The sequence below is a fragment of the Trichoplusia ni genome, chromosome 5 (genome assembly GCF_003590095.1).
Source record: "Trichoplusia ni isolate ovarian cell line Hi5 chromosome 5, tn1, whole genome shotgun sequence".
NCBI classification, from domain to species: domain Eukaryota; kingdom Metazoa; phylum Arthropoda; class Insecta; order Lepidoptera; family Noctuidae; genus Trichoplusia; species Trichoplusia ni.
The window spans coordinates 2,503,778-2,516,776 of record NC_039482.1 but is presented as its reverse complement, the minus strand read 5'-3'; the positions used below and the strand labels follow the sequence as shown (position 1 = coordinate 2,516,776).

The following is a 12,999-nucleotide window of genomic DNA, read 5'->3' as shown; positions in this document are numbered from 1 at the left end:
TAAATACATTCGTTAAATGAATACATTCATTTAACGGTTTAAATAAATGTATTCATTTAACGGTTATTCAGACTCAAAATTATAGCAGTAGGTATTTCCAATTAAAAACAGGGCAATTTACTTTTAGAAATGCCAAAATAATTAACAAAACTAACAACACAAATGACAATACGGCAATATTTTAATTAGCTCTTATAATTATTTACTCAATATGCGCGAAAAAGAATTGTGAAAATTAAATGAAGGAAGAGGCGGTGGTAGATGTTGGCTATTAATCGGAACAGAACACGACTACACTGCTGCACTGTATCAAAGACAACTACGCACTGATTTTTCGACGAATGTGATTTACTGATGTACTTTGATGTACCGATTATTCACGATTACCGACGATGATGGCCGATCATAGAAAAACACGCCTTCTACACATTCGTGCTTGCCTGTAATTATTTCTCATCATGGGCCAATGTGAAGAGGAGCCTTAAAAATATGTTTTTGTAGCGCTAAACATGAAAATAACTATTATGGCTACTCAATAAGTGAACTTCTTTTGGACGTTTGCGTCCATATTCTTGTAAATTCAGTGTTTAGGGTGACCACATTTTGGGGATTACTACAATAAATATTTAGTAATAGTATTTAGTAGGTAACTAAAAATTCCACAGCGGTGAAGAATACTCGTTTGTACATAAATATTTTCATGAACAATCAACAAAGATTTATTCATTTTTCTTACAAGAAACGACTCCCGCCTTAAGGTATCCTTTTGGTCCGATGCTATAGATTTTTTTCCTGCAGTTATTGAAACTGACACAGGCAACTACAAAAAGTCACCTATCTAAGATCGTAATTTTAATATGAAATCAACTTTTTTATTTAAAGTTCTACGACAAAAAGCTTTTGAACTAACTCTAATCTGCAACATATAATGCTAACATATTTTTTGATCAGATAAAAAGTTTAAGAGGTATATAATACCTACCTACCGTAAAAATTCAAGAAAATAGGAATAATTTCAATTTTAATCCAATTGCCATTCATACATCGGCCATTGTAAATATCGGGGCCCAGGCCGTACTAAATTTCCAATATTTGTGTTAGAAAAATGCGCAGAATAATAGGAATAGTGCGAATTTAATCAAATTTGTTACATAATTAGGTAACACGTTAGATGTATAGAAAAACTAAATTAAAGAAAAAAACAGGTTCTGGCCGTGTTGTCAAAAATGCTAAGGTTATAATATGTTTGGTTTTGGTTATTCTAAAAAAATACATGCTGAGCACATGAATTATTAATGGTAAACTACCCAAAGAACTTTAAAAAACATATTTTTATTGGAGACCATAAAAATGGCGTATATAAATTGTTTATGTAATATTCAGAATCGGTCGCCACATCGCGTAGCGTTCCTGATACGTTCAGGGTTGCCGCAGACCACTTCATTTAAAATTAGCGCTTCATAACATCACGTAGTGTAAAAGCATTCATATTTTATATTGATTGTTCTCCACAACTCTTTACATAAAAATACTATTGCATTACTTATATACTGGTTTTAATGGTTTAAAAAGTTTTGAATAAAGATAACGAAGAGACTATGTTATAGTCTAGATTTTAATGATATTGATTTCCCCCAAAGGCTTTATCCCGCTTTATTTTTACATAGCACTGCCACAAAGAGCATTATGAGGGTAAGCGTAACAAAAGGCATTGTTTTCAGGAAGCGGTACAGGAAGTCGTGAACTGCCTTTCAAATATATTTTCATGGTCGTACTTGATTTTCTTCTCGTGGGCTTCTCGAAATCGTTTGACATTAGCATATTTTCTGTTGTGGTTCCTTTAAATTCTTTGAGTAATTCTGATGCAGCTTGTGACATCTCTACGTCTTCACTCGTGTACTTTTCGTTTGTTGCTAGGGTTTGCGAATGACGCAAATTGGATTTGGGAGCGTTTTTTAATTTTTGTTTGATTTTGCGTTTAGAGGTAATTGCACTCGTTACTGAATGAAAGAAAAATGTAACATGAATAGTAGATATGAATATTCTAAAAGTGAAATTGAAAATAAGTTAAAAGAGTTCTTAGTGAATAAAAAGTGTGGTTTCCACCAGCGATTGCAAGAAAGCGTATGGAGAAATGTTTTTTGTTAAGAAACTATTAAATATATATTCAGTTTCCTTAATCTCGAAAACTAAAAACCTAATTACCTTTGGCAATTAATGTAGGCGTAATATCGACTTTACTTTGAATTGTATTTGATGAGGATGCCTTTTCGCTTGTAGGTTGTGATAGTAATGACGTCAGAGCAGACTCATCCCGTGAACTTCTTGTCTGCACAGAGGACATTGATGTAGGTGTGTGGGTCAACGGTCGAGGTGTATTTTGAGATATCAATGGTAATGCCGTTGCTGGAGTATTAGATGTGTGAGTTATGTTCTCTTCTGCACGCAAGGAGGTTACATTGCTCGGTAATGTTGTATTTGTGGCTGATGGTTGTGTGTTTTCTGAAAAATGATTACATTGAAGTGTTAGCTACTTATTCTTGAAGCTTATACTCAATTCTAATCAGATAATGTTTTTTACACACGTTTTATGACTAATGTGCAAGGCAGGATGTGTGCAAGAAAAAATGCTTTAAACATATTGTTAGAACGTAATTTACAATTCAATCTTATTGTTTATGTCGAAGCACTGGCTTTGCTGTTCTCAGCTTACCTGTTTTATTTGAAGATTGGTCATCACTTCCTTGTCTTCGGTAATTTCCTATAAATATTGATGATTAGTCAGTTAAAGTATCTAATTGGTGATGATACACTTGAGTATTTAAGTACTTGTAAGAGAACAACGACCTGTTCACTGAAATGCTCTAGAGCAGAACTATTATGATACCTACTACTAGTAGTTGTACCAGCGTTGAAATAACGATAGAAAATTACGGTTAAAGAATATATAACTAAAAAATAATGGCCTATCTTAGAATTACTATCAGCAGTTGTAACTTGCGCCATCTATCCTACAAATCTATCGAGTCGATTCCATTCCATTGGAAGGCATCTCTTCCTGTTCTCTTATTTTTTCAATCATCAGCTGGTTTCATAATGTCTCGTTCTAAAGGCATGATTTTTGGAGAAAATAAAATATACCTTGGAGTTTTTCTTTCGTCAATGTACTTGACCAGAGTCCAAAGTCATTGATAGTAAGCTCAGAAAAAAACCTATCGCCTAGTTTTCTACACTTATGGTTATTTCTTACCTTGAGGGATAACTGGAGGAGCATCTGAAATAGTTTAATTTGGATGTAAATGGCTAATTATAATCAATTGAGTGTCTGTAATTAGTCGGCAGTTAATCCATTTAGCGTTTTCGCTGTAGAATTAACACTTGATCTCTCTTTTATTTATCGTCACTTTATAGGTATCAACAGTAGTTTACAAGTACTTAGTTACCAAAATAGTAATAATCAGGCATCATTCTTCTTCGGCTGAACCCTGTAAGAAACGAAGACAAGAATTAAACATATGACCTTCCTGCTTATGTACTTTTCTAACGATTTTTTTTTGCATTCTATGATAACGATGTCGCTTTTATTTTCTTATCGATTTATTTTAGTGTTAACGATACTAGTATGTAAATAACGACGTATAACTAAATAAATATATTGGCAATAAAAATAATAGCTATTGGTTTAATTCTAGATAATTTCAATTGGTTTTTACTAATCGAATCTGTCCATTTACAGGTCTTTTATTTATTTGTTTGTAGCGTAAATAGTTGGTACGTTTTCATTTATAAGGGCACTTTATTCAAAGAATATTTGATTAAAATGCCTTTATCAACGTGTCTGATTTTACCCATATTACATCTATTTTAGTAACCGACAAGAGCTAAAGGAAAATGAAACCTAACATAGGGTTAGTAATATTGCTAAGAAGAATTAGGATAGGTAAAAGATAAGTATCTTACTGTACGGGAACCTATAATTTTCATCGGCAGGAAAATTTCTTCGTTGCGGCATTCCAGGGGAAATCTGGTAGCCGGGCATAGGCATGTTAGGCATAGCCGGCCAGTTCGAGTACGGTGGGTTTCCTGGAACCGGCGGAATGGATGCGGAGGCAAGGTTCCCTGCAGTGCTAGCCGCGGGGACTCCGTAGCCCGAAAGGCCATACCCAGGGGCGCCATACCCTGGAGCGCCATACACGGGCAAGCCGTACCCGGGCGGGATATACCCGGGAGAGCTCGTAAGGACGCGCACCTCGGGCATTGTAGACGGAGTCGCTGCTGGCACATCACTTCTTGCAGCACCTGAGAAAAACGTATACGCACTTGTATATGCTCAAGTACTTTTGATTTTTGTTTGTTACCGATAAGCGGCCTGTTGCCTGGCAGTTTATTTGGTCTGTACCTACTACTTAAGTTTGTAAATAATTATTTGTTGCTGTACTTTACCTACCTGGGGAAATGCTCGTTGAATTCTCTGCGGTGCTTACAGGCTCTGTAGCGTTCTCTAAATCGCCTATAGGAGTCGGGCAAGTACTGTTCTCTTCAGTAACATTATCTGCATTGCTTATAACGTAATTATTCTCTCTTAAACTTTTGCCAAAATCTGAAAAGGAATCATTATTATTTAGAGTTCGTAGAGAACAACCAGTACAGTAACGAAGACACTGATCGTCACTGAATCTACCTGATTTTAGTAACTCGACCAGAAATATTGCTTGTTTTAAGCTTTCTTCTTCTTCATCAACATCTAATGCAAAGTTCTCCGCAGTTGCTCCTTTAAAGTTAATAATTATAAAAGAAGCCAGAAAAATGAGTAGATCTGTCGTAAGACTCATAATGTAAACATTTCCCGTCTAACTCAACAATATTTTCCACAAAATTTTATTGTTTTACATTTTAATAACAATGCAATGCAATAAAAATAGCGTTATGACTGAACTCTTAAATTGTTATGTTCAAGGATTTACAATTTGCTGTTGTACAACAAAGTTGTTTGGCACAAATATTATTGGAAATAATGGTTCAAGAAAATATATCAAAATAATTTATTTCTAGTTACAAAATAATATTAAAACTAGAGTAAATGATAGCAGTAAACTTAAAAAAACTAATCTAATACTTATGTCAAGATTAGTTAAGATCCTAGGTAGCATTTGTTTTTTTGCTTTTAACTTTACTATCACAACATTTTGTTCACTCAAGTAACTCCAAACCATGATTGTTAGAACTACGGCCATGTGGTGACACGCCGCCGTCCGGATCTAAGAGTCTATTAGGTCGTCTTGCCAGAAACTTCCCACTTCATTATACGGAGACTGTTGTTCCGCGACCTCTGTCGATACCCTCTCTGCGTACTGCAACAACAAACAATTAAAACATCTCACATTTGCGACGCCAGTTAAAACAAAACAAAAATAATTGTATTAACTCAGGCAAAGAAGTCTTCTAGTTGCAAGTGTTTTTTGCTTATAGGTAAAAGAGAATTACTAATATGTATGTCGGTATAAAACTATCACCCACTTTGAAAGTATGGCGAGGCACAAATCCATTTTTCCTGAAAGCGATGAGAGTCACTGGCTTCGCTCTTTTTTCAAACGGTTCGAAGTAGTCCTGTAAAAGAAAAAATGCAATAATTCTGCGCGAGTAACCCAAGGTTTTTGCTACAGACCTTCACCTAGCATATCAAAAGATAGTAATTAAAGTAGAAGGTAGGTAATTTAATTATACCTTACTAAAAGACGGATCGAATCCAATTGACAGTGTCTTCGCAAGCTTTGTCAAGGATTGTGGTGATCTTAGCAGCATCCTATATCTGGCGTCGTTTTGCCCCCAACCTTGTGGCTGCTGTAAAAATAGAAAAATAATAATTGCGAAGGTTAATTAACTTTGTCCCATGGTGACATTATCTTTCTAGAAACAAAAAAACCAAGTGTACCTAATTAATTAAATGCTATCACATCAAATCTATAGTGATTTGGCCCCCGGAGAGTGGTAAAGCCAGAAAACTGTTAGTAATATCCTCACTATCCCATTCCTAGTGGCGGATTTAGACTATCAATAGAATATCAGCAATCCATGCATAAATATGCTATGCGCATGTCAATTAGAGTATTTTACAGCTTAAAACATTAGTGTTCTTCTTGGAAAAATAAATCATAATTTCCGTATTTATATATAAAGTATGTATATATGTATTATTTCATTCTTTATTTATTCTAATATGTATACATATTGCTCAAAAACAGCTGCTTTTCGCTCCTGGCGGAGCCCCGCGGAGAAGGGATGACTTGTGATTGGCTGATCGCAATTCCGTTGCATTCGGATTGACGATTGCACGAACGGACGGACAGCGAGCGGGCAAGTGGCACCGGGTTTATGAATAGACTAATAAATTTCCGATTTTTTTGAAGAGAATAGGAGTATGAGAATTTTTGGCGAATATGTCCTAAAAACGATTTTTAGCATCTGCTGGGGCACCCCTGGCAAGAATACTTACCTAGGCATTTGCTCAATTTGATAAGGGTTCAGTCCGTCATTGCATATTCCACAAGAACAAAAAATCACGATCTTGATTTATAGTGTTGTTAATTTTGAGACACAAACAGAATCAATATTTAAAACAATATTGGGAACTGTTTAACATGTTTATTTAAGAAATGCGTTGGTTTCATCCCAATTTACATAATTATAAAGCAAAAAAGTCGGTGAGAGTAAAAATATGAAAATAAGGAAGTTACTCACGCGTGACGTAGGTTGATATGAATACAGCGATCTGAAATCTGCTACAGTTGTTATTGGTATGGATGAACCTTCGTTTACCACAGATTTGAAGGTTGTTCTCGGTGGACCTTCTCTTGGTGGCTCGAAGGTTGCTGAAAGAATAAATTACCACCTTAGGCAGGTTTCACAGCTCCCGGAACCCCTGAACAGCAGCGACACTTAGTCAAAGTCAAACTCTTTATATCAATTAGACAAAAAAATGGGGAGAACTAGCAAGAAACTGCATGGTCACTCTTTTTCACTGCCATATAATAATTATCTGGGTTACATTATTATAGTTTCATTTCCTACCTTTACCTATATGAGAACGATGTAACACCAATATTCGGCAAAACAATCAGAAAAAGAGTTAATAGCGCTAGAAAATCGTCAGAACGCGGATTGGTCCTCTGTGGCTTGAACTCACAGCGTTCCCCGTTGGCCATCAATGCATCAGAGCAGTGCGGATCTTCCGAATATATAATAATAATCTCAAAGTAGGTAATGTATACAATACTTTGAGCTGGTGTTTTTAAATAAAGTATAACAAAATTGAAAATTGTCCTGCGGGGCGATGGGCATCATGATGCTTTGCTCATTTACCGATACAGATTGAAAAAACAACATGTTAGTTACTAATAAGCTTAAATGTCATAATAGGTTTAGTTACACATGTCTCATTGCATACATTAAATTTTTACAAGCTCATTTAAAATCGATATCAAGTTCTGATTGTGATGTGATTGTAGTATTTATGTAATGAATTCGGTGACAATACAATAGATATTATAGATATACTCAGACCGCAGCCATGGGAACTCTCACGGAACAACGCGCTCCCGTCGTTTTTCAGTCAGTTTTATTTGTCTTTGTTTTATAGCACATAATTAAGCTTGTTATTTTAATAAAAACTCGCATGTTAAAAACTCTAACAGGCAGCAGGGCCGGATTTAGGGGTCCAGAAGCCTTGGGGTAACAAATTAGTGGAGGCCCCGTTGTCCCACATTATTTTCCAAATAAAATGAACAATTTTGTAGGTAAAAAATATCAAAAGAAAAGATGTTTACTAGGTTTACTAGTTGAAATTTTAAAGTTTTTTTTTCCCGAAGTCTCCATTGTGGAGGCCCTCTGCTTGTGGGGGCCTCGGGGCTTTCGCCCTGGTTGCCTTTCCCTAAATCCGGCCCTGACAGGCAGGTATATTTGACGCACTCCTAACGTGGCCTTGAATTTTCTTATGAAACGTTGTCAAAGTCCCTATAAATAAACTTGGAGCACATCTTTCTAGAAAGTATTATAAAATGAAACACTAGAATACCAGACACCTCACTTAGTTAATATCACGAAGTAGACATTACCCTATGCCAGATTACTTACATTCACATGACACAAAATTAGTCACAGCAGGCAGAAAAGCTAACGTCAAAAAAATATACATTTTGTACTGATTTCAGATCGAACAGAACCGCGCTACCGCGATAATCTGAAGGATGCGAGTGGCGGTGTCGGTCTCTCATAAACCGATGATGCCGTGAGAAATAATTATGTTGACTTGTGCTTGTAAACACAAGTGTTCCGCGGTAATTACCACTCCAATGAAATTCTTCGAAGCATATATGAATATAGGTATCACCATTTCTTTGTAACTCTTAGAATTTCGTTACTAGACGCTTTTACCGGGATCAAATGTCCCTCTGTTCTTGAAAATGATATTCATTGAGTAGAAACATCGTTTTCGATGTGGGTAACAACCGACCCTGGGCGGGCCAAATTCTTATTAAAAATTGGTAAATAAATACCAGAACTGAGTTCTTTATTTAATCAATAATTTCATTATATAATTGAGTTCAACAAGTAAAACAAATATAGATAGTAGATATATTTATATAAACACTTTTTGTTACAGATACTCAATCTCATAACAGTTCAGAGTCAAGCTATAAAAGTACAATTACATAGGTTTGTCTAGGTTGGTCAAGAATGACGTAAAGCAAAACCTCGCTCTCCTTTTCAAGCTGTTTTTGTCATCGTCAAGCGAAATATAGACACAAATTTTAGAACATGTCGTTTTTTTTTTAATTGTAGCAGCCAAGTAAATGTCGACAACCATTAGCCTTGATTGAAGACGCTCGAATATAGGAAATCAAATGAAAAAAGGCACGTGACTTGTCGAAACTAGCTTTCATTAATTTGAAACAAGCGCTTTCCACTAAAGCTAGGGACCACATAAATATAACTTGGGTACAGGCGATGTTATTCTATTTCGTGTAAGTCGTCAGTAATGTTGTAGAAGTCCGTGTGGCAGGGCGCGCGCGCGCAGGGGCGGCGCTGTTCCTCGCGCTCGCCCGGCGCGCACCTGCCCGCCACGCACAGCCGGTAGCGCGTGATCGTGCCGCCGCCGCACGTCACCGAACAATCACCCCATTTGCTCCATCTACTCCAAATCTTACGATTCTTTAACGTCTTATCGTCTTCACACGATTCTGTTTAAATAAATTAATAATCAGTTATAGCTTTTTAAAAACTCTGACTTTCTCTCTCTCTTACTCTAACAAACTTAAGTTTCGTCGTTTATGAGGCATGGACGATACTACTGTAGCCAAATGGTTGAGGTCCCCACGCCAAACCCTCGGAGCGCAATATGTCGCGGGTTCAATCCTCGCGTAGGAAACGCCTTTGTGTGATCCACGAACGCCTGTCTTAAGTCTGGGTGTCTTTGTGTATGTAACTTGAATGTTTCTGAAAACCCCGGAACAACACCCGCATTAAAGATTTCTATCCTTAAAGAGGGAGTCGTTTTCCGGACCGTTGACAAAATTCAGCAGCATCCAATGCAGCATTCAGAGCAAATATAAAAAGCAACTGTTATCAAGATTGTATACGAATGCACAATGCAAAACTATTTATATGCAAATGACGTCGGGGCGTTGCGTAAGGGGTGGTCAAACAGTTGCATTGATTTCATTGACTTTAACCCCACCCAGTTTCACACAGATGCATCACCCTTCCATTTGCCTATTTGTATAGGTAGGTACACGTTTGGAGTGAGGTCGGCACAAAGTAGGTGGACACTAGCCAATAGGCAATACTTGCTGATCTTCGCTACATATGTGTACGTATATTGGGGTGGGGACGAATGATCATGACGATTTCTACTTTAGGTATTTAGAGGAACAGTAAACTGATAGTAGGTGTGGGTACTAAATTTCGAAGTGTAGTTGGTCTGGCACGTGCTCTTTTTTGACCCATTTTTAAATATCATTACATCTACAACATGCAATCTGCCACCCTTTTTTAGTAAAGCCGTTTCTGCCCCACTGCAGGGAAAAGGCCTCCCATAGATTTTTCCATTCTGTCTGATCTATTGCTTTTTTCATCCATTTTTTGTGGTAGATATGTATCCAGTTTACTGCTTTATGTTTGATAGAAAATAGTTCTTACAACATTGAAAAAACAGTTCGAACCTGGTTCAAATTCAACATCCTCAGTTTCCTCCGCTTTTGGTTTCTCTGTCTGCGTCTCAGTCACGAATGCCGGCGACTTCGGTAAGGACCCGCGGTTTTTGTGCTGCTCTTCTCGAACCAGATCAATTAGCTCGATAGGACTCAAGAGTAATTTATCTTCTTTCTTACTTCTATGTTTCGAGTTTGCAAGGCAAGTGATAACTGCTAGTACAAAAGTAATTGTATACATGTTATTATTTCGTATGTCTGCAAATATACCTCTAATGACATTTTGTGACACGTGACAGGAGTTTCCCAGAGATAAAATATTTGAACTGAATAAATTTAAATACACTTTCATATCCATTTCGTGGGTGTGATCACAATGCGCGTTATGAATTGCTATGTATTTTCGCGCACTGACTAAATGCGGTATACGTACTAAGTCAATTCCAGCTCACATTTTCACAAATGATGTTCTAATATGCATTATGCGTAAAATGTTCTACTAAAATACATACATACATACCTATTTTAAGTTAACTCAATCAGGCACAAATCAAATGCTGGTGCTCATTACACAAACATTTGTTTTTGGTGGGAATGGAACCCATAACCTCCGGTAGAGCAGTCTAACCAAAGGGCCAGTGGTGGTGGTGTCTCTACTCGGATTTAAACTTACGACTCTCTGAAAGTCACCTGTTAAACCTTATTTACCTAGGAATATAAAATTCTTTTATAAGTAGATAGTTTCTTAGCTATAGGTAACCTTTGTTATGTAAACCGTGAACAGCTAACAATGTTGCAAAACTATTGTGCCTATTATATCCTATATCTTCGACATTTTGATCCCTGACCTCTGTTTCTACTAAGTATGCACCGACATACAATTTGAACAAAGGTGTTTATGCAGATATTGGAAAAGATTTCAGAAAGCATAAATGTACCTGATTCAGTTTTATGTTTATATCCTTATCTCGATTGCGTTTTATTTCAATGCTGATCTACTTTGTACCTAAACAGAATAGATCTTGAACTAAGATAACTCCAAAAAGTACTAAGTATAATAGATTTATTTGGAACTAACATTTGTCCTCATTGCTCACGTCGATATACTTAGTAAGACTATACTTAGTAAGTATGCACCTACATGAGCCTGGCAACAGGCTTTTTATGAAGTAGAATTTTAGTCTTAATCCTACTTGTCAAAAACAATTTTTTTTTAATCAGCCTGTCTAAGATCCCTCTCACAAAAACCTTCCCATTCTCCTTCCAAAACACTATCTTTTGCAATTGCTACATTCAATGTTATTATATTTCATAGTAATTTATCAAGACACATGGCATGATAAAAAAATATTTGTTCAACAAATTATTGCCGTAAGTACTGAATACAAAGTCCTTGTCTTCGTCCCACCCAGTCCGGCTTTTTTACCCAGATTTGCGGCTAAGATGTGTACTCCAGTCGTAGAGATTGTGTCTCAAATCAAATATGTATATGGAATAGTCAATACTTACTAAATTGCAGGTATAAACCGAGTTCCATTGATATTACAATAGTTTCCTAATGTACATACATCGGGTGTATAATTAGAGCTTGTTGGATTACTGATGCGGAACTGGGCGGAGTAGACCATACATTCAGGCCAATCAGTCTCTTTTCCGCATCAGTGGAAAGAGTGTAAAAAAGATTTCTTGCACTACGATTGGCCATATTTTTACGGTCCGCTGCGTTACTGAATACGTATCCTAAGGCATGGTGGACGGTACACGACTATTATATTTTTGTAAGGCGTATAATCATCGTAAAGAGGCGAGAAAAGAACTAGAAGTATAAGCGCGAATAAGACAGAAATCTGTCATGACCTTTCCGCGCCCTGACCCATCTGTTTAGTATTGCGAAACTTCTTTACGTCTTGCGAGATTTATTTTAAATAATGCGCCCGTATAAGGCTAAGGCTTTTTTTGGCATAATAAGAACTTCGTAATTCGTAAACTGTTCGTGTTTTCTACTATTTGGGATAAGGAAACAGGGTAGAAATAATAAACACACAGACCTTTATAATAATTTATTTAAGATATCTTTTGGTTACACCTTATACATGATCTTTACGACAGTTAGTGGATTTTAGACAGGATTTAAATTTAGTAAATCATTGAAACTGATACCAGAATACAAAATATAAAATGTTAGTTTAACGTGACCAGACATACTAAATAAGTACAGTAACGCGTGTCTACACAATGTCTTACAAATATGTAACTAAATACGTGAATACCACACTTGTCGCAGTTGAAAATTATTTTTACATTCAATTTAACGACATTTAGAACATCGACGAGGTATAACGTAGGTTTCATGAACACAATTATATAAAGCGTATATTTTATTACAACATTTAATCATAACTTAACTTAAACCTCTCTCATTGATCTAATCACTCTCCGAATAAATAATGTGTTTGGTCAGCTAAGGTCAATCGTCGCCAATGCGGTGTCCCGCTGCCTCTAGACAACGTCTACCACTCGAACCCCCCACAAAACATCTACATTATTTTGGCTAACTACTCCCACAGCTTCTATAACATTCACGACTTGCCTCTGCGTGCTGTCTTGTGATTTGTAACAACTTTAATACGCTATAACAGTTTTGTTATCATTATTATTGCAAACGGTTATGTGACTTACTCAGGTACATATTGTAAACCACAGAGTGCAGGCAAATATCAATCCATTTATTGTCAATGAACAGTTTCTCTTTAAAATCTTTTATACATATTGTCTTAAGTAGTTATTATAGTTT

General features: G+C 36.4%; 3 protein-coding genes across 5 annotated transcripts; all 3 read right to left on the bottom strand.

The window, feature by feature from the left end:
• Positions 1–2,342: 2,342 nt before the first annotated feature.
• LOC113494368 (leucine-rich repeat extensin-like protein 5) lies at positions 2,343–4,937 on the bottom strand. 3 transcript variants are annotated; one of them, XM_026872678.1, is made up of 6 exons: positions 4,682–4,937; positions 4,448–4,600; positions 3,961–4,299; positions 3,444–3,485; positions 2,714–3,274; positions 2,343–2,502 (listed from the first exon to the last, which is right to left on the bottom strand). In XM_026872678.1, exons 1-5 carry the CDS (start codon positions 4,830–4,832, stop codon positions 3,240–3,242), a joined length of 720 nt encoding a protein of 239 aa, XP_026728479.1. In that variant the 5' UTR covers positions 4,833–4,937; the 3' UTR covers positions 2,343–2,502; positions 2,714–3,239. The 3 variants fall into 3 exon arrangements, with proteins under 3 accessions (XP_026728479.1, XP_026728480.1, XP_026728481.1); XM_026872679.1 differs by having other exon boundaries at positions 3,972–4,299; positions 4,682–4,936; XM_026872680.1 differs by lacking the exons at positions 2,343–2,502; positions 2,714–3,274 and having other exon boundaries at positions 3,281–3,485; positions 3,972–4,299; positions 4,682–4,936.
• Positions 4,938–5,086: 149 nt separating this feature from the next.
• LOC113494116 lies at positions 5,087–8,530 on the bottom strand. Its single transcript, XM_026872267.1, has 5 exons — positions 8,131–8,530; positions 6,739–6,869; positions 5,725–5,841; positions 5,518–5,607; positions 5,087–5,351 (listed from the first exon to the last, which is right to left on the bottom strand). The coding sequence occupies exons 1-5, from the start codon at positions 8,189–8,191 to the stop codon at positions 5,259–5,261; spliced, it is 492 nt and encodes a 163-aa protein (XP_026728068.1). The 5' UTR covers positions 8,192–8,530; the 3' UTR covers positions 5,087–5,258.
• Positions 8,531–8,621: 91 nt separating this feature from the next.
• Positions 8,622–10,529, bottom strand: LOC113494115 (properdin-like). Its single transcript, XM_026872266.1, has 2 exons — positions 10,218–10,529; positions 8,622–9,236 (listed from the first exon to the last, which is right to left on the bottom strand). Exons 1-2 carry the CDS (start codon positions 10,444–10,446, stop codon positions 9,007–9,009), a joined length of 459 nt encoding a protein of 152 aa, XP_026728067.1. The 5' UTR covers positions 10,447–10,529; the 3' UTR covers positions 8,622–9,006.
• Between the last annotated feature and the right edge of the window lie 2,470 nt (positions 10,530–12,999).